At 53.1% G+C, this 21,455-nt stretch overlaps 1 protein-coding gene and 1 long non-coding RNA gene across 2 annotated transcripts in view; both read left to right on the top strand.

The window, feature by feature from the left end:
* LOC128773454 (uncharacterized) overlaps window positions 1-21,455 on the top strand; it is an 83,910-nt gene that overhangs the window by 19,253 nt on the left and 43,202 nt on the right. The window lies entirely within an intron of this gene.
* Window positions 7,132-9,084, top strand: CEBPB (CCAAT enhancer binding protein beta). The gene has a single exon (XM_019458158.2). The coding sequence runs from the start codon at window positions 7,532-7,534 to the stop codon at window positions 8,570-8,572; it is 1,041 nt and encodes a 346-aa protein (XP_019313703.2). The 5' UTR covers window positions 7,132-7,531; the 3' UTR covers window positions 8,573-9,084.

Raw genomic sequence — 21,455 nt, 5'->3', positions numbered from 1 at the left:
TTTGCACAGCCACTAAAAATGTGTAAGAAGGTTTGTTTTCCCACACCATCTACACTATGTGTAATTTAAAAAAGTTTTATCTAGTGGCAAATGTTTTCAAGACACACACAACCCTACCGGGATCCTGCCCTGCACATCCTCCTTCCACCTCAGAGTGCCCCTGGGCACCTTTCCGTGTTGACATATGAAGGGTTACCTTGTCCTTTTCTTAAAAAAAAAATTGTGGTAAAATTCAGATAACATAAAATTTACCATCTTATTTTTTCCCATCTTAATTATTTTTTATGTGAAATTTATTGGCAAATTGGTTTCCATACAACACCCAGTGCTCCCATCTTAATTATTTTTCAGGGTACAGTTCAGGGCCACTAAGTATATTCATATCATGGGACAGCCATCAATACCATCCATCTCCAGAAGCTCTTCTTTTTCTTTTTTTAAGGTTTGTTTGTTTATTTATTCAGAGAGAGCACGAGCGGGGGAGGGGCAGAGAGAGAGGAAGAGACAGAGAATCCCAAGCAGGCTCCGCATTTGGGCTCGAACTCACAAGCTGTGAGATCATGACCTGAGCCGAAACGGAGTCGGATGCTTAACCAACTGAGCCCCCAGGTGCTCCCAGTAGCTTTTCATCATCTTAGACTGAAACTCTGACCCCATTAAACAACATCTCACCCCTCTCTCCCCCAGGCCCTGGCAGTCACCACTCCACTTTCCGTCTCTATGACTTTGACTGCCCTACGGACCTTCTCTAAGTGGAATCATCCAGTATTTGTCCTTTTGTGACTGGTTTATTTCACTTAGCATAACGTCCTCAAGGTTCACCCACGTTGTAGCATATCAGACTTTCCTTCCCTTTAAATTTTTTTTTTACGTTTATTTTTTTTATTATTGAGAGACAGAGCATGAGCAGGGGAGGGGCAGAGAGAGAGGGAGACACAGAATCTGAAGCAGGCTCCAGGCTCTGAGCCGTCAGCCCAGAGCCCGACGTGGGGCTCGAACTCACAGACTGCGAGATCGTGACCTGAGCCGAAGTCGGACGCTCAACCCACTGAGCCACCCAGGCGCCCCAGACTTTCCTTCCCTTTACAGGCTAAATAATTGTTGTATGTATAGACCACGTTTTGTTTGTCCATTTGCACATCGATGGATACTGGGATGGCTTCCACCCTTTGGCGGTTGTGAAAAATGCTGGTATGAACATGGGTGTGCAAATATATCATCAGAACCTTGCTTTCACTTCTTTCGGGTACGTACCTAATAGTGCTAGACATGGGAGTCCTGGATCATACAGTAGCTCTGTTTTTCATTTTTTGGGGAACCCACCATGCTCTCCAACAGTGGCTGTGCCATTTGACATTCCCACCAACAGTACAATTTTTCCACACCTTCACCAACACTTGTTATTTCTGTTTTTCTTGACAGTAGCCGTGCAACTGGCCACGAGGCGTTCTCTTGTGGTGTTGATTTGCGTCTTCCTAATGGTGAGGGATGTTGAGCATCTTTTCATGTTCTTGTTAGCCATTCATGTTTCTTCTTGGGAGGTATGTCTATTTCAAGTCCTTTCCCCACTTTTAATTGGGTTGTTATTCTGTTGTTGAGTTGAAGGTGGCTGCGGGGGCTGGAATGCATTCCTTGTGTATTCTGGATGTTCACCTGTCAGCTACATGGTTTGCAAATATTTTCTCCCATTGCTTGGGCTGACTTGCCATTCTCGTGATTTTGTCCTGGGCTGCATGGAAGCTTCTAGTTTGGACATTGTCCGATTCATCTACTTCTTTCTTTTGGTTGGCAGTGCTGTGGGCATCATACGCTTTATCCCTTTAAAAGGCTATGGAGTGGTCCATATGGAGTGTGGCTGTTTTATAATTGGATCTATCAGCAAATCTTGAAGGTGCTACTTTCTTTTTAAAAATTTGTTTTTAATGTTTATTTATTTTTGAGAGAGAGCGAGAGTGCGAGTAGGGGAGGAGCAGTGAGAGATGGTGGGTGGGGGGGGAAGAGGATCCGAAGCAGGCTCTGCTCTGACAGCAGCGAGCCTGATGTGGGGCTTGAACTCATGAACCGTGAGATCATGACCTGAGCTGAAATACGATGCTCAACCGACCGATCCACCCAGATGTCCCCTGAATGTTCTATCTCAGAACAGATTCGGAATCTGTCCCCTTCTCACCACGTCCACAGCCCCCACCCTGGTGGCGTCTACCATCAACTGCCAGCTTCTCACTGGGCTCCCCGCTTCTGCCTTCACTGCTAAACTGTCCACCCCCCGCTTGCAGCCAGAGGGATTCCGTTAGACCCAAAGTCAGATCCTGTCCCTCTTCTGCTCAGAACTCTACATGGCTCCCGCTGACCCGGAGTAAAAGCCAGCGTCTATTCAGTGCCCCATAAAGCCCCGCGTGAAATGGTCCCCACTGTTTCCGAGGTAATTTCCTGCTATTGTCCGTCTGCTCTACCCACAGCAACCCCCTGGGCCGGGCATGCTCCTACGGTAACATATGCCTTACTGTTCCCCTTGCCTGGTCCGGTGTCTCCACAGCTATCTGCATTCGTGTTTTTGATCGGGTGTCATCTCTGCGTGTCCCCCCCTGCCCACTCTAACCTACAGTGAAAATCCAGGGGCACTGGGGTGGCTCACTCAGGTGAGCGTCCAACTCTGGATTTCAGTTTGGGCCACGATCTTGCGGTTGGTGAGATCAAGCACTGTGTTGGGCTCTGCACTGACAGCATGGAGGCTGCTTGGGACTCTCTCTCCCTCTGCCCCTCCCCCCCTTCAAAATAAATAAATATTAAAAAAAAATCTAAAATAAAAAAAAAAAAGTTAAAACCCAAACTCCCCAGCTCTCCTCATTCCCCTCCTCTGTTGTATTTTTCTCCAGGGTGCTTACCAGGATCTAGCACACTGTATGCTTTACTCATTTATCTTGTTATCTTCCAAGGGGAATGTTAACTCCATGAAAACAGGAATCACTCTGTCTTGTTCATGAATGTTTCTAGGGCCTGAACCACAGTCGGTGCCAAAAATTGTTTGGATGAAAATCAAGTGAAAGTGAGCACCTTTTGTAGGTAGACATTGGTTCGTGGGACATTTTTATTTCTTTCAGTAGCCTTCCCGTGTCCTGTGAGTACCTATCATATCCGTAGTGCCCACTTCTGGATCCCAAAACAAGAGGATTCACATAAACCACTCCTGCATCCCCAGAGCCTGCCACATGGTGGCAGCATGTGCACAGGCAAGTTTCCCAAGCCAGGCCTGAGCGCCTCCCGGGACTCCAAAAGCTCTGGATCCCAGGATATTTGGCTTTGAAGTCTTCAGGGATCTAACTTGGGTCCCACTTGGGAGATGGGGAAAATGAAGCTTCCAAGAGGAGGCATAGTGGAGAAAATCTCGGACGCGGGAATCCGGAATCTGGCTTTTAAGTTTGGCTGTTTTACCAGTTCACTGTGGTGTGGGTGGGGATCACCGCGTGTGAAGTTTCCGTGGCTTACCAGGGTCAGGCCCTCTGGGGGGCCGGGGGAGGGCTGATGCACTCTCATGTGTCATGGTGGGCTAGTAGGAGGGGGAGCTGCTGGCCCAGCACGCCCAGGACAGGGGGGATATTATTACCCCATGGTGCAGGCCTGGGACTGGGGCTGAGAGGACACACCCGTGTCATGGCCAGGAGGGCACAGAACAGGAACCTGAGCCCCCCCCCCCCCCAGGCCCCCACTCCAGATCCACCAGAGACCGGCTCCATGGACCATCTCTGATGGTCCCTCTTTCAGCCTTATGTTTCTGCCTGCTGGCTGATCTCTACCCTCTGCACACACCTGCCTTCGTGCTCTCTCAAAGGGGCGAGCCTGGGACTCCCTTTGGGTGAGTTGCCTCGGTTTTCTCCTCCTGAAAATGGGGCTGAGGAAAAGCTGCAGGCTGGGGGAAGGGATTTCGAAAGCAGTTTGGGGGCAGAGGAGGGTGTGTACCCGGGGAGGAAAGATCCTGTTCCTCCACGGCCCCCGCCTGGCTCCTGCCCAACACTTGCAGCCACACAGAGGCCCAGCCCACAGATTCTGGTTTTAAAAGAGAAGCTGGAAATTGGAATTTTGATGTGAGGTCTCCTGGTTTCTAAATGTTGGCAATAGAGTCATTAAAAGAAGCAAACAAACGAAGCCAGAACGCCGGGGGGTCAAACTGAACGCATCTGTGGGTTGCCTTTGGCTCTTTGCTGCCAGTTTGAGACCCTTCCCCACCCCAGGTTTCTGCAAACATCTAGGTGGGCCGGTAAACTGGAGAAAGGGTAGTGTGGGTGGCGTTGGCCGGAACCTGGCTCCTGGGCTCTCCCTGCCACAGTGCCACTGTGTGTGCTCCTGGCCTCTGGGCCATAGTAGTTCTGTGCCCATCAGCCCTTCCTTGGAGGGAAGGCTGAGAGTCCCTGCAGCAGCCAGCAGGGCCTGTTGAGCAATGAGGCTTGTAAAAACAAGGACTCACGTCACCCGAGCATGCAGCCTCCATGCACACACCTGAAGTGGCTCTGGGATGGACACTGCCACTCGTTTCGCCGTCAGACGGGAGTGGGGAATCTGGGGCAGGGAAGCACAGGAAGCAAAAGGCACCCTTCTCTGGGTCTCAGTTTTCCCATTCGGAAAGTGGCGTTCACATCACCAGACCTGTCACGATTTATGACGAACCCAAGGGGGAAGGTGAGCCTGGAAAGACTTTAGTCCTTCCCACCCCTTAGATGTGACCCTGGCCTCAGTTTCCTCATTTGCAAACTGAAGATGATAATAAAAGGATCTGCTTCCTACAAATTATCAACAGGATTAAATGAGTTATTACATGCAGAGAGCTATAAATGTGGTCCAGAGAGAGTGCAAAATTGGCTCGAAGACACATAGGAAATCCTCTAATTAGCTTCAGACCACCCCCCCCCCACCCCCACCCCGGGTCCCACTGCAACTAAGTGGGCTCAGAGATGAGCTGAGGCTCAGAGAGGGAAGCCATCTTGCCTAAGGTTACATAGCCCAGCTAATGGGTGACCTCACTTTCTCAGCTTCCTCCATTCATTGAGCATCTTCTGTGTGTCAGGCACTGTTCTAGGCACTGGGGGCCCAGCAGTGAATGAAACACAATTCCCTACCCTGGTTGGGATGACATGGGGAGGGGGCAGTGGGGACAGAAACCCAGCTGCATAGAAGAGATCATTTTGACTATAATGAGAATATGGGGGATGCAAAAGAAGTGACTGGGGGCTTGGGACTTTTGATGGGGAGGTTAGGGAGGACTTCTTGGAGGTAACCTTTGGGCTGAGCCCTGAGGAATTGACTTGGGCAGAGCTAGGGGAACAGTGTTCTTGGTCCAGTGGGAAGGGCAAATGCATTCACCACTGGTAGATTTTGATCACGCTGGGCTCAGGAGTTCCAGTATTCAAGGGCCAGCCCTCATGGAGTGGGCAGTCTTCTGGGGAGAGGGGAGACTGAGGTGGACTAGACACCGAGGGTAGTTAATGGTAGCTGGTGATAGGCTGGGAAGGCAATTCACTAGCAGGCAGGGCCAGGAGGGCCTCTTGGAGGTGGTGTGAGCATCCCACTTTGCAGCTTGGAAGGCCTGACTGAGTGGCCCTGGGGCCTCGATCCCTCCCTGGCCCAGAGGCTGCTGGGAAGGCCCAGAAAGCCAGCAGGCCCGGTCAGTGTTTCATCCTGTTCTTCCCTGCCCCCCATCCCCCAAGGGCACTTGGAGATGTCATTTCTGCAGCTCTCTGGGGCGGAGGTCACCCCAGCTCAGCAGATAACACTGAAGGTTGAGCAACGCCTGCCTTCCCCGCCAGGGCCAGGGCTGGGGTCAGTGGGCCGGGGGTTATCCCCAGGCAAGCTGGGAGCTGTGGCCCGAGCGGCCTGGGCCAGGAGTGGCAGAGGGGTAAGCCCAAGGAGCCGCCCAAGTGGCCTAGGAATGGGGCTGGAGAGGGCAAGGGGCCCCTTGAGCCCACTCCGCCCACTGTTCAAATCCAGGATGGGCCACGGCCTGTTTTCCCATCTGTGTACCAGGAGTAGCAAAAGCGTCCTCATGCCAGGGTGAGAAAAATGAACCCCGGGTCCAGGCCCACCCTCAATACAAAGTAGGGACTTGGTGACAATAGGGGAAGTCCCTTCCCTCTCCGTGGCTCCCCGTGGGGTTTGGCCTGACACCTCCTCCGTCCCCAACCACCTCCCCCAGCCTCAGAAATATGTTTTTTGGCCTCAGGTTGGCAAAGAGGTCTTAGGGCACCCTGACAAAATTTTTGAGACTAGTGGGGGACATGAGGCCATGTGACCTTGGGTGTCCTATGCCGGCCCCTCTGCCTTCTTTGCACCCTGGGAGGGGGGCGGCTTATTTCTCATGCGCCTCCCAGAGTGGACTTCGAAAGTAAGCCTTAGGTTTGGGAGACTGGTGGAGACAGCAATACAACTAATAATAATAACTGTAACGACACCTTCATGGATGGAGCTTGAAGTGAAGTGACTTGCCCAAGGTCACATAAGTGTGTTAGAGTCTAGCACCCCTGCCCCCTTCCACTTCCCTGGGCCCATGTCAGGGTCAGGTGGGGCCAGAGAAGACCCAGGTGCCTTCTAACGGGGCGGCAGGTCCAGTGGGCGGGGCTAGGGGAGGGGCGCGGCCACCGCGGCAGAGGCCCCAGTGGAGTGCTCCGCAGAACTGACCCTCATTCCCCCGACCAGGGTCCTTGTATTGGAGGTGGCTTTAGGAGGCTTGTCTCCACCAGCGTGGAATCCCCTCCTTCCAAGAGCCATGGATGGGGGCAAGTTTAGGGCGGGGCCGCACCCGAGGTGGAGATGGGTCACCTCCTCAGGAGCCAGAGCCGGGGGTTGGGGTCTCCAGGATCCGGCCTGGGGAGCGCCCCCTCTGAGGCGTTCCGGCTGGGCGCCGCGGATCCTGAAGCCACCGCCTCTTCCAGCAGGGGGCGGGCGGCGGCCGTGTTTTGGGTGGGGGAAGGCGAGCGCGTTGCCCCCTCCCCGGATTCCCCCCCCCCCCCCCCCCCCCGCTTCCAGTACAGCCTCCAGCCCGGAGGGGGCGGTCCGGGGGCGGGGTCGCGCCTCCCCTTCTCGCTCCCAATCCCGGGGCCTCCGGGTGGGGGTGGGCAGGGGGCGTAAGGCCGCCCCCCCACCGATCCGGTGGACCCCGGAGGGCGCACTCCTGGTCTTGGGTCTGGCCGTCGTGCCCCGCCGGCGCCCTCCCGGGGGTCTCGGGCAGCTACACCGCGTCCCGGCGGCGGCGGGAGGGGCCGGGGCGGCTGCCAGCGTGACGCAGCCGTTGCCATGGGCCGCCTTATAAATAACCGGGCTCAGGAGAAACTTTAGCGAGTCAGAGCCGCGCACGGGACCGGGAACAGGACCCACGCGAGGGTCCAGCTGCCAGCCCCCGCACTAGTAGCGGCCACCCCGGCGGCGGCGGCAGCAGCAGCAGCAGCAGCGACACAGCGGCGACAGTTCGGAGCCGGGAGGCCGCGCCACCTGCGGGCCGGCCGGAGCGGGCAGCCCCAGGCCCCCTCCCCGGGCACCCGCGTTCATGCAACGCCTGGTGGCCTGGGACCCAGCATGTCTGCCCCTGCCGCCGCCGCCTGCCTTTAAATCCATGGAAGTGGCCAACTTCTACTACGAGGCGGACTGCTTGGCTGCTGCGTACGGCGGCAAGGCGGCCCCCGCGGCGCCCCCCGCGGCCAGACCCGGGCCGCGCCCCCCCGCCGGCGAGCTGGGTAGCATCGGCGACCACGAGCGCGCCATCGACTTCAGTCCGTACCTGGAGCCGCTGGGCGCGCCGCAGGCCCCGGCGCCGGCCACAGCCACGGACACCTTCGAGGCGGCTCCGCCCGCGCCCGCCCCCGCGCCCGCCTCCTCCGGGCAGCACCACGACTTCCTCTCCGACCTCTTCTCCGACGACTACGGGGGCAAGAACTGCAAGAAGGCGTCCGAGTACGGCTACGTGAGCCTGGGGCGCCTGGGGGCCGCCAAGGGCGCGCTGCACCCCGGCTGCTTCGCGCCCCTGCACCCGCCGCCCCCGCCGCCGCCACCGCAGCCCGCCGAGCTCAAGGCGGAGCCGGGCTTCGAGCCCGCGGACTGCAAGCGGAAGGAGGAGGCCGGAGCGCCGGGCGGAGGTACCGCAGGCATGGCGGCTGGCTTCCCGTACGCGCTGCGCGCCTACCTCGGCTACCAGGCGGTGCCGAGCGGCAGCAGCGGGAGCCTGTCCACGTCCTCTTCGTCCAGCCCGCCCGGCACGCCGAGCCCCGCCGACGCCAAGGCGCCCCCGGCCGCCTGCTATGCGGGGGCGGCGCCGGCGCCCTCGCAGGTCAAGAGCAAGGCCAAGAAGACCGTGGACAAGCACAGCGACGAGTACAAGATCCGGCGCGAGCGCAACAACATCGCGGTGCGCAAGAGCCGCGACAAGGCCAAGATGCGCAACCTGGAGACGCAGCACAAGGTCCTGGAGCTCACGGCCGAGAACGAGCGGCTTCAGAAGAAGGTGGAACAGCTGTCGCGCGAGCTCAGCACCCTGCGGAACTTGTTCAAGCAGCTGCCCGAGCCTCTGCTCGCCTCCTCCGGCCACTGCTAGCGCGGCCCCCGCGCGCGGCCCCCTGCCGGCCGGCCTCCGCGCTGCTGGGCGCGCCGCGGCCGCCGAGACTCCGGGAAGCGCCCGCGCTCCCGCCCCCGCCCCTGGTGGCGCCGGCAAAACTTTGGCACTGGGGCACTTGGCAGCGCGGGGAGCTCGTCGGTAATTTTAATATTTTATTATATATATATATTTTTGTCCAAACCAACCGCACATGCAGATGGGGCGCCCGCCCGTGGTGTTATTTAAAGAAGAAATGTCTATGTGTACAGATGAATGATAAACTCTCTGCCTCTCCCTCTGCCTCCTCTCCAGGCGCCGGCGGGCGGGCCGGTTTCGAAGTTGATGCAATCGGTTTAAACATGGCTGAACGCGTGTGTACACGGGACTGACGCAACCCACGTGTAACTGTCAGCCGGGCCCTGAGTAATCGCTTAAAGATGTTCCTACGGGGTTGTTGATGTTGTGTTGTTGTTGTTGTTTTTTGGTCTTTTTTTTTTTTTTTTTTTTTTGTATTATAAAAAATAATCTATTTCTATGAGAAAAGAGGAGTCTGTATATTTGGGAATCTTTTCCGTTTCAAGCATTAAGAACACTTTTAATAAACTTTTTTTTTTTTTTGGAGAATGGTTAAAAGCCTTTTGGGGGCAGTAGTTGGCTTTTGATTTTTTCTTTATTTTTGGTGTATATGATATTATATTTGCTTTCCTGGTGTGGGGGCTTGTGTGTTGGGGGGCTGCTGTTATTTTTGGCTTCTATGGTGGTTGGGTGGGGGTGTTACAGCTGTTTGTTTTTTTTTTTTTTTTCCTCCTCTGCTACAACCTTCAGGGTCTGTGCTTGGAGATGGTGGGGGAGGCAGAGTGCTGGGTCAGGCTTTCAGGGTGACTCAGCGCCCCTGGGTGCTGGGGAGGGGTGACTGGGAACCCTCCTTGGGGAGACGGCTAGGGCCTCTGGCTGGTCCTGAGTGCCAGGCTTGGGTTTAGAGGCCCTGCAGGTCTGTGACCTCTGCACAGTGTTTGGGGCATCAGGCCAGCAGGCCAGATTACATAGGAGGAGGGGGGTACAGATCTTGGTCCTGCTAAGCCCAAGTTGGGGCAGATTCTTTCGCTAAGTGTAGATGGGCGGGCTGTTTAAAAAATACTTTGCGTGTGTATATATTTATTTTAAGAGGAGCCTGGGTGTGTGGGCGAGCTTGTGTTTGTGTGTCCCTGGCCAGCCGGAGGGGAGAAGCTGGGCCAGGTGGAGGAAGGTGGGGGAAGGGTTCCCACGTTTCCATTCCCCTTCCTCGGGGTGGGGGGGTCTACCGCTTGTTCTCTGCCCAGCTGTGGACGCCACGGCCCCGCTTCACCTGCTTGCTCGCGGTGGCCTCGCCCGGTTTGAACCTGGGACCGCCGTCCCTGATTTCCAGAGACCTAAGGGACCCCTGGCAAGGCTTCTGCTTCCCTGCCCCCTGCCATCCTCCCACCCCTCTGCACTGCACCCCCATGGCCCTTCCAGCCCTGGACAGCGTTCCTGAGAGCAGAGGCTGGACACGGAGGGGTTGGTGTGGATTCACATTCAGCGTCCCGCAGTGCCTGGCACGCAGGAGGTGTTATATAAGCGTTTGCTCTCGTTATTATTTTTTGCTGGGAGGTTCCTGGCATTTGGCAGCCAGTCTTCAGCACAGCGAGAGTGTGGCGAATGCCTGCCAGGGGTCGGGTGTCCAGTAAATCCTGGACCTGACCCACGTCATGTAAACCTCCCAACAACCTTTGCACAGGTGGGTACTGCTACAAAGCCTGTTTTTAGAGCCGTGGGGCAGCCTCTTGTCTCATCCCTATGGGTAAGAAAGTGGTTTGGGGACCCCGTCTGCTAGGAATTCAGTGGTGGGGTAGAATGGAGCTTCATAGATTAGTTTGCCAAGGGCCTGGGGCAGCCTGGGAGCAGCTGCTGGTATGGCGGTTTTAGAAGAGGAAATGCTTTTTCCCCTCCCTTTTCCTCTGGGGGCCTGGATGTGCTTTCTCACTGGGAACCCTGGGGATGGGGGACAGAGGCAAGCAGCTCCCACCATCATGGAGCTGAGGGTCAAGGCAGGCTACCCCATCCCGGCCTCTTCTGTTTTTGGCAGTAGGGCCGTATGGGGCACTGGGCACAGATAATCTCACTTTGGTCCCGGGCCTCCATCAGTTCGCCCCACCCCCCACCCCCTAGCAGGTCTCCCTGTCCTGGGTGTCCTGGGTGGGTAGATGGCTGGTTGGGACCCTGGAGCCTCGCAGTCAGTCAGGTACCAGCAACAGCACATTGGTTCAGCTGCCTTTGAGATTTATCCGCTAAAGGGTGAAGGCTGGGGGCTGGACTCCAGGGAAGGAGGTGGCTCAGTCCTTCTGTGGGTGAGGAGGTCACGATTTAAGAAGGAATTTTCCCAATCCCTGCTCTCCTCTTTGTCACTGAGAGTTGGCTGGTGGCCGCTGCTCACCCAGAGGAGGTGAGAGGGGAGCAGCTTAGCCACACAGTGATCCCCCCAAGCTCCCCTTTCCTGAGCGCCGTCTTGGAGCCAGCACTGAGCACAGACCTTTACATACTCCCATCCGGATTTAATCTACATGAGCACTCCATGGAAGCTGTTATGCCCATTTTATAAAAGTAAACTGAGGCCCACAGAAGTGGGGTTAGTGCTTAAGGTGGAACGGGGCGAAGCCAGTTCCAAAGTTAGGTTTTGACCCTCAAGTCTCTGCAGAAAAGCCTGGGGTCAAGAGCCTGTTTTGTAATCCCAGCGCCTGCCCCCAATGCTGGGCCCTGCCTGGATGACTCCTTGCCCAGTCCCAAGTTCAGGTACCCCACATGCTGGAATTAAGTGACTTGCACACAGTTTCACAATTTGGAAGCGAAAGAAAGGGGGTTTGACCCCGAGCCCATCTGACTGCCCCTGAAGAAGGTTGGGGAAAAGTTAACGGGTTGAGGGCTCTGCTGGTGGCCTGGGTGGCCTGGTGTGGGAGCACTGTGGACAGACCTGTGCCCAAAAGACCGGGAGACTTCTTAGGTGGGGGGACACTCACCCCGTGGATCTAGGCTAGGAAGGCTAAAGGCTTGCAGGGAGGAGGGAGGAGGCCATCCGCAAGTCAGGAAACAGAGTAGGTTGGGGGAGGGGGCACTGGTGGGGGGTGTGTGTGGCACCCAGGAGGCCAGAGAGGAGTCTTGAGGTACAGTAACAGCGGGTGTGAGTTCAGGGATTACAATGTGTAAAGCACCACTCCAAGGCCCGGGCTCCTATGGACCAGCAAGGATCCCTCTGTCTGCCCGAGGAGGCCGGTCATGTTAACCACAGACCCATTTAATGGGGCTGACCACTGAGGCCAGCTGGGAACCCCAGTGTTTGCTCAGGACAGGAGAGTTGACAAAACACAGTCCTACCTCATAATCTTGGGCAGCTGTCTCACGGCCTGGTGATTTCACCAAGGAGAAAAGTGGGTGTCCAGGGTGAAGGCGGGAGACACCACCGGGGATCAGCCTCTTTGAGGCCGCGGCTTTGGTTATGGGCATTTTCCCGCCAAGCAGACAGGCTCAGAGAGGGGAAGAGGCCTATCCGAGGTGGCACAGCTAAGAATGGTGGGAGTTGGGGTAGGAAAGAGAAGGGACGCTTCCCCATGGAAACACCTAAAGAATGTGTCCTTCTCCCCCAGGGTCCCATCTAGGCCTCCCTGGGACTGTTTTGTCCGTGTGCCTGAGACATTTATTTGTCCAGTTACTTTTCTCATTTCTTCGGCAAGCATTTATTGAGCACCTGCTGTGTGCCAGGCCCTATGCTGTGTGCTGGGGACGTGTGGTGACCAAGCTGGCAGTGACAATTTATGGGGAGAGGCAGACACTAAGTTCCCGTAACTAGAGCAAGATAATGACAGGTGGGGACAAGGGCTCTGAAGGAAGGAAAGTGGGGCAGGGAGGGGCTGAGAGGTCTAGGAAAGCCTCTCCTAGGAGGCAGCATCCGAGCAGACACCTGAGCCAGGTGAGGTGTGAGGGGAAGGGCCTTGGTTTATGGGGCACATGTGCTGTGCTGGGTGCCATCGTTTTTTTTTCACGTGCCCTTTATCCTCACAGTGACCCAATGACTTGAGTGCCATGTATCATCCCCCTTCCCCAGTTGGGGAAACCGAGGCACAGAGAGGCGAAGTCACTGGCCCAACGGCTGATGAGTGACTTGTGTGAGATTTGAATTCATGCCTTCCATTTGAACCTGGGAAGCCTTCTCTACCTGCCTCTGCCCATACCCCAGATTTCCTATTTGCTCGGTTTTCCTGTCCTGCTCCCCTTCCCCCAGCTTTTCCCGGTCTGGCGGACCTGCTGGGTGAGCCCGGATGGAGTCCCAGCAGCCCCAGCCGCCTGTCTGTCTGTGCCTCCTTGGAGGTTTTCAGCCTCTTATTGGGCATGTGCAGGCAGGTGCGTGAAGGAGGCTGGGGGTGGGTGGGGGTGGGGCTAGGGAGACTGGAGCTTCCGGGGTCCCTACCTGTTAGAGTTTGAGTCCCTCCTGGTCCTCTGAGACCAAGAGGTAGGAGTCCCATTTGACAAAGTGGGGACCTGAGGCTTTGAGAGAGGGCATTACTTGTTCAGAAAGGAGAATGGGTATTAAAATCCGTATCTGCCTGAGCCCCAAGTTTGGGTGTCTTGTCTGCTTGTCACTGTCTACTGGTGGGGGAGGGGGGGCGGGTACAGATGGGCAAACCTTGATTTTCTAGCCCTTGAGGGGTAGAATGCTCCGGCCAAAAAATAAAAATGCTCTGAGCTTTGTCCCTTACTTGCTGGATGACTTTGGGCAAGATGCTTAGTCTCTTTGGGCCTGGGTGTACATTTGCATATTCAATCAGGATCAAGTGAGCAGCTACCGTGGGCCCTGGATGGTCTCTGGGCTCCCAGAAGTGACATTGAGGCACGGGAAATGGGCGACTGAACAGCTGGAAAACTGCAAGCTAATTTCAGATTATGCTGAAGACCTTGAAGAAAATGAAGGGGGAAGTGGTAGAGGGTGACAGGAGGAGGAGTGTTTAGACAGCATTCCAGGCAGAAGTAGCAGCACGTACAAAGGCCCTGAGGCAGGACAAAGCTCTGTGTGCTAGGGAAAGAGTGAGGAACTGAGATGGCTAGTATAGAGGCCGCCAGGGGTGGCATGGGGAGAGGAGAGCAGAGGGGTGGCAGGGTCCTTTGTGCAGAGCCTTTGTGGAGGCTAGGGTGAGGCTGAGGGAGGCTGTTTTGAGGATGAATGAGTGGGTGTCCCTGGCAGGGCCTGGCACCTGGAAGGCCCTTGACAAGTTTGTTGATGGGAAGGAACAGGGCCCTCAGCCTCAGGAGGAGGCAAAGTGCAGTAGGTAGAGGGCACAGGGAGGCCGCCTGCCTGTGCCCAGGAGACCTCGTGGGTGAGAAGCCTCTGACCCAGGGCCTGGGGCCACAGGGAGCTGTTCACCAGGCAGGAATGAGGGGAAGGGCCTGCCAGGAGGGGGGTACCGGAGGAGCGGAGGCCGGGAGCCAAGAGGGGGAGAGTTCCTTGGGAAGCCGTGACTGCAGAGGAGAGGGCACGAGGGAGGGAGAAGGGCCAGGCTGGAGAGACAAGTGGGGCCAGGCTGCCCTGAGGCCTCCAGGGTGGGCGTGTTGGGGTGTCAGGGGGTAGGCAGGAGGCTGGGCCCCAGGAGAGATGTTTTCTTTTTTATTTGATTTCCCAAGCAACGCACGAGCCTGGTGGCGAGGTTGAAGATTGCAGAGCATCAATAGAAGAAGGAAATAAAAAGCACCTATAGTTCCATTACCCAGAAACAAACCCCGTTGACACTTGCTGTGTGGCCTCGGGCAAGTCCCTTTACCTCTCTGCGCCTCGGTTTCTGTGTTCATAAAACGGAAAACTAATAATGCTTGTCCCATAAGGTTTTTGTGAGGATTAAATGAGTTAATTCATGCAACATATTTAGGGCCATGCCAGCACATGGTAAGTATTAGCCGTCATCATCATCGTTAACAGCGTTCCCATTTTGGTGGGGTAAGAGCTCTGGTGCTGGAATTTACCTGCATTCTAGTTCTGGACCCCCCATTTCCTGGCCGTGTGATTTGGGGCAAGTGGCTGCATCGTGGTGTCCCTCAGTTCCCCCATCTGTAATACGATAATAAAGTTCTTTGTGGTGTTTTGTAAAGATTTGCCGGGTAAATTCATGTAGGGTGATTGGAGAGAGAGCTCTGTATGTGGTAATTGTTCTTTCCTTCCAGAATTTTCACTTCATGTGCATTTTCTCTTCATTGTAGCTAACATCATCTATTTGATATTCACTCCCCTCCTTCTTCCTTAGCAATAGGGCCCTCTATTGTGGGGGGCAAGCGCCCTACGAAGAGACTACATTTCCCAGATTCTCTTGCAGCTAGAGATGACTAACAAATATAAGTAGAAATCGTAGGTGAGGTTTCCAGGAAAACTCTTTAGAGGGGGCTGATTCAGTTATGAGGTACATTTCCTTTTGCCTCCTTCTTTTGCAGCCCCCCTCTTCCACCTTCTTCCTGCTTTCTGCCCGGAACTCAGCTATGATGGCTGGAGCTTCAGGGGCCATCTTGAACCATGTGGCGAACATGGCAGCCTGGAAGCCACATTCTGAGGGTGATAAACCTGGGAGAGAAGAGGCACTTGGGCTCTCGATGGTAGTGCAATAGCCACACCACACCAGTGTTTGCCCGCCTTTCTCTGGCATGTGTGTGTGTGTGTGTGTGTGTGTGTGTGAATACACACACACACACACACACACACACACCTTATGGAGGTCTCTGTCATTTTGACTTCCTGTTTCTGGTAGCTGAATCTATTTCTAACTGATGCATTTGCCCAAATGGAATCAACCTATATGGATTGGACAGACTCTCTTCTGCTAACCCCAGCAAGGTCAAATCCTGGGTCCCCACCCTCCCTCTGCAAACCACCAGGGAGGTCCTCAGTTTGGAAATAGAGAGGGTCAGTCCCCGCTGCAGACCTCACAGAGCATGTTGGCAACTATGCTGGGACCCGACACCCCACACCACCCTGAATAACCCCTCTCTGCCTCGTGCTGCCCCTGCCAGCACCTGCCCCAGCGAGACCTTAGCCTGCCAGGCCTGGGAGATACCTTTGCCGGACGGCCTGGGGCCAGCCCAGCTGGGATCGCTGTGGGGTGAGTCTGTAGGCCAGGGAGCCAGGCTGGGTGAGCTTTTATTTTTATAGCTGTCACCAGATCCTGCCTCACAGGCCCTAGCCCTGGAGCCCTGGTGAGGACAGAGGCAGTCAGGGAGGAGGAAAGGCTCCTCAGGGAAACTGGTGGGTGGGGATCAGTGGGCCCTGGAGGAGAGAGAACTGGGGCAGAAGTTGGGGCTGCCTGGACCGCCTGACTCGAGTCAGTCCGCACATCAAACGGGGCTGGTCATCAAGCGTGCCTCGCTGACGCTCTTGGGGGGGTTGGCGAGGGACATACAGATAGTGGGGGCCCTTTCCTTCCTTTAGTCTTGAAACTCAGGTGCAGAGCATCAGCCCGTCCTGGCTGCCAGTTCTGAGGATGCCATTGCTGGAAGTCCTTGCAAAGCCTGCCTTGCACTTTGTTCCCCGCTTTGTTCTAGCTCCCCACACCCACGCCACCCACTTCTCATAGCCCCCACCCCCACTGTGGCTGATATCTGTGCTTATAGACGTGCGTCTTGTTTGATGTACTTTCTTCTCAGTGAAGTACACACAGGCAAGTGCACACAACATCGGCCTCCAGCTTGGTGGGTTTTCCCTGTGCAGACCCCTGGCTGGAACCAGCAGCCACCTCAAGAAACAGACCATTCTAGCACCCCAGAAACCCCTTGAGCCTCTTCTAGCTATAAGCCCCCCTCCGCCTCCCCCTACATCACCACCTAAAGGTAATTAATCATTGTCCTGATTAGTTTTGCCTGTTTCAACACTTTGTCTAGAAGGAATCACACACTATGCATTCATTTATGGCCGATTTTTTTTTTTTTCTACTCAGTATTGTAACTGTAACATTCATCCAAGTGCTATGTATCAAGATTTGTTCCTTTTTGTTACCGAACAGAATCCTACTACATGGGTATCACACAATATATTGACCCATTTTATTGCTGAGGGACATTTAGATTGTTTCTAGCTTTTAGCTCTTCAGAACTGGGCTGTGATGAACGTTCTAGAATGCATGTTTTTTGGCGAGCATGCTTACACATTTCAGTTGGGCATAGACCTAGAAATGCTTGCTGAGTCATCTGAAATGCGAGTAGTGTTTTAATTCCTGTTAATGGTATTCAACCCTAGATCTTATTCTATTTAAAAAAATTTCTGTCTTACTCAGTCTGGGCTGCTCTAACACAATACCGTAAGCTGAGTGGCTTATACACAACAGAAATTTATCTCCTGCAGTTGCCAATCCTGAGAAGCCCAATACCAATTGGTGATAGACTTGGTGTCTGCTGAGGACCCGCCTTCTGATTCGTAGACGCTGTGTCTTCACATGGTGGAAGGGGTAAGGGAGCCTTCTGGGGCCTCATTTATAAGGGCACTAATCCATTTGTGAAATAACCCTCACATTGGGTCATTCCAACATGTGAATTTGGAGGACACGAACATGTAGTCTATAGCACTTTTTTTTTGAAAAAAGATCTCAAATGTATAGACATGTGACAAAAACAGTACAAAGAACATTTCCCCCATGATTATTATTATTTTAAAAATGTTTATTATATATTTTTAAGTTTTAAATGTTTATTTACTTGAGGGGGGGGCAGCGCCAGTGGGGGAGGCACAGAATCTGAAGCAGGCTCCAAACTCTGAGCTGTCAGCACAGAGCCTGATGCAGGGCTCGAACTCATGAACTGTGAGATCATGACCTGAGCTGAAGTCAGATGCTCAACTGACTGAGCCACCCGGGTGCCCCTACTTATTATTTTTGAGAGAGAGACAGAGAGACAGAGTGTGCACACAAGTGGGGGAGGGGCAGATAGAGAGAGAGGGAGACACAGAATCCAATGTGGATTCCAGGCTCCAAGCTGTCAGCTCAGAGCCAGATGCGGGGCTCAAACCCATGAACCATGAAATCATGACCTGAGCTGAAGTCGGAGGCTTAACCAACTGAGCCACCCAGACTCCCCTGCCCCCGAATTATTTAAGAATAAATTGCTCACCTGTTGTCTTATCCCCCCGTAATACTTTGATACGTATTTCCTACAAACAGGGATATTTTCTTGTTTTTGTTAAAAAAATTTTTTTAACGTTTATTTATTTTTGAGACAGAGAGAGACAGAGCATGAACAGGGGAGGGGCAGAGAGAGAGGGAGACACAGAATCCAAAGCAGGCTCCGGGCTCTGAGCCATCAGCCCAGAGCCCGACGCGGGGCTCAAACTCATGGACCGCGAGATCATGACCTGAGCCGAAGTCGGATGCTTAACCGACCGAGCCACCCAGGCGCCCCAAACAGGGACATTTTCTATATGCATAATATAACCGTCAAAATCAGGACATTAACATGGCACAGCCATTTCTTTAGACCCATTCAGCTTTTTTTTATTTAAAAAAAATTTTTTTTAACATTTATTTATTATTGAGAGACAGGGAGAGACAGAGCATGAGCAGGGGAGAGGGAGAGAGAGAGGAAGACGCAGAATCCGAAGCAGGCTCCAGGCTCCGAGCTGTCAGCACTGAGCCCGATGTGGGGCTTGAACTCACAAACCGCGAGATCATGACCTGAACCGAAGTCTGACACTTAACTGAGCCACCCGGGTGCCCCAGGCCTATTCAACTTTCGCCAGCTGCCCTAACCATGTCCAGTAAGAGGATCCAATTCAGAATCACGTGTCGCGTTTAGTTGCTATGGCTCCTTAGTCTCCTTTGATCTAGAACAGCTCCTCAGTCTTTCCTTGATGTTCATGACCTTGACATTTTTGAGCATGACAGGCCAGCTATTTTGTGGCCCATCCTTCGCTTTGGGTTTGTTTGCTGTTTCCTGGTGATTAGACTCAGGTTTTGTATCCTTGGCAGGTGAATCACAGAAGGGGTGCTCTGTCCTTCTCTTTGTCCCATTATTGACAGTGTTCACTTGACCCCCGCTGTTTATCGAGATATAATTGACATACAACATCATATGACTTTAAGGACAACGTAATGATTTGATAGATGCATATACTGTGAAACGATCACCACAATAAGTTTAGTTAACATCTGTCACCTCACGTGGTTACAGTTTTTTGCCTTGTGATGAGACTAATGGTGTTCACTGTGATTACTCAATTGAAGGGATATCTGTCAGACTTCACCTCTGTGAAGTCACTTTTCTCCCCTTTGTAGTAAATAAGTGTTTGAGGGGAGGTACTTTGAAACTATGTAAATATCCTGCTCCTCATCAAACTTGCAATGGTTCGTTTACTTTTATCAGTATGGACTCATGGTTTTTTATTTTATTTAATGGGTTGTAGTACATTATTATTATTATTATTATTATTATTATTGTTATTGTTGTTATTTATGTGCTTGAATTTTCCCATACATGGCTGCTGGGAGCCCCTTCTAGCTGGCTTCTGTGCCCTTCTGACATGCCGCCATTGTTCTTTGAGCACCTCCTTACTTTCCCTGCCCTAGCCCTGGAGTCAGGCATTTCCCCAAGGAGCCCTAGCTCCTCTGGGTGGAGAATGGTATTTAGAAAGGTCTCAGCACAAGTGTGCTCATTGCTGCTTGGAGTATCGCTGCCCCCAGACCCTCTCTAAGACTGCTTGTGTGTATATACATGGACACATACTTATATCTGTATCATTTCTGTATCTGATTACCTGTCTTCTGTGTATCATCTTTGAGAAAACGATTACAGTATTAAACTCTATTTCCAATCCAGTTCCATGTTTGGAACTATCTTTCCCGACAGTTAGAAGAATATTGGCTTTCATTATTCTGTTGTTTTTTTAAAAATTTTATTTATTTGTCTGAGAGACACAGACACAGTGGGGGGAGAGAGAGAGAGAGAGGGAGAGAGAGAATCCCAAGCAGGATCCACACTGTCAGCATGTAAACCGACATGGGGCTCGAACTCATGAACCTTGAGATCATGACCTGAGCTGAAACGAAGAGTCAGACGCTTAACCCCCTGAGCCACCCAGGCCTTCATTATTCTTAATGTATATACCTATCTCACCAAATCCCCTGGATGTCACCAATTTCCTGTTTCTGGATCACCTTCCCCTCCCCCCTCCCACTTGGATGCCCTCACTATACTCTGGCCCCCAAACTGCACCACCTTCCTTGTGGATGATCTCCGTTCAACTGCTCATGGAATTTACACATTTTTATTTAATTTGAATATATAATACATATGCTTTGTCCAGAATTCAAAAGGTATAAAAGGGCTTAAGTGAAAAGTTGGTCTCCCTCCCCCCACGGCCCTCACATTCCCCTTCCCTTCTCTTCAAGCTCACCCCCGTTCTCAGCAGTTTTTCTGGTTTTGGGTAGTTTGTGTAAGCCAGCCTATCACACACGTGATATTCACACACATCGCACATTGTGACACTGTCCACACTGCTGTCTCCTTTGCTTTTTTCATCTATAACAATGTATCTTGGAGGTTGTTCACACCAGTCCCGTAGAGCTGCCTCATTCTTTTTTGTTTTTATTTTAAGTTTTTCTGCCTCATTCTTTTCAATGAGCACACAATATTCCATTGCACGGAGATACCACGATTATTTAACCAGGCCCCTTTCGATGGATATTTAGGTTGTTTCCAACCCTTTTCCAGCTCACACAGCGCCCCCTTGGACAACCAGATCAAATAGGCCACATTCTCCAAGAAGACAAGATCGATTCCCAGAAGACTGTTTTGGAGATGTCTTTGTGTTGCTCTGTGGCCCTCTAACTCATTGCTTTTTGCTCTGATGCACAAGGTGCCTCTGGATGCAGCTGCCACATTGTAATGAACTATCCTCCTTGAGATGAACACTGATGTTGCCTCTGTTGCCAGTTGTGTACATACTGAGTTAGAGTTTGGGGAGGGTGGGGTGATCTGGAGATGAACCGAAGTTGACCCTCCACGGTCACCCTGCCAGCATCAGACGGCTTTCCTTATTGCCTTTGGCTCCTTCCCTGCCTCCCTGTCAGGCTCCCGAGTCAGACGGGCGAGTGCTCATATCTCAGCTTTGCCACTTAGGTGTTTGATCTGGAGAAAGTGACCTCTCCCATCCGAGCCTCAGTTTCCTCATCTGTACAGTGGTTCTTGTCACACCCCTGACGGGTGTACAGGGTGGGGCTTGGTGGAAAGTAAGCCCTTGATAAACAAAGGGTCCCATTGCGTTAGGGTCTCCAGGCCTTTGTGGCATAAGTTTCTACCCCAGGCTTTAGGGACACAGTCCCCCTAAGTGAGAGGGAGGGGGCTGACCTGGAGAGGACCAGGGAGTCAGGGGGCTTGGGCTGGGGTTGGCAGGCCCCAAGAAGAGTTGTAACCAGGCTTTTGGTTCAGTAATATTTGAAGGAAAAATGCTAATGCAGATGGGATCTGGTATTTATTCATTCCTTCATCCTTCCTTCCTTCGTTCATTCATTCATGTTCCTCTGAACAGCTTGTGACTTTAAGCAAGTAACCTAACTTTTCTGTGCCTGAGTTTCCTCTTCTGCAACATGGGGATGGCGATGATAGAATCTACCTCACAGGGTGTGGTGACGTTAAATGAGATGATGCATGCATAGGGCTTAAACAGTGCCTAGCACATAGTGAATGCTCCATAAATATCAGTTATTGTCGCCGTTAACTTTTTTCCAACAAATCATTTGCTGATAGTCTGCTACATACCAGGCTTTGTTGTCTCTCTCTACCTAGAACTAGAACCACGCGGAGCCTCAGATTCTGTAAAGTCAGAGCCCAGAAAAGATGACAGGATCTCAGGGTGTAA

The sequence above is a fragment of the Panthera pardus genome, unplaced genomic scaffold, assembly GCF_024362965.1.
Source record: "Panthera pardus isolate Hobbes unplaced genomic scaffold, ASM2436296v1 HiC_scaffold_25, whole genome shotgun sequence".
In the NCBI taxonomy this organism is placed as follows: domain Eukaryota; kingdom Metazoa; phylum Chordata; class Mammalia; order Carnivora; family Felidae; genus Panthera; species Panthera pardus.
This window is presented reverse-complemented; position numbering and strand designations above follow the sequence as displayed.

Coding starts and splice junctions, on each gene's coding strand:
- CEBPB (XM_019458158.2), top strand. CDS start 7,532: ATGCAACGCCTGGTGGCCTGGGACCCAGCATGTCTGCCCCTGCCGCCG.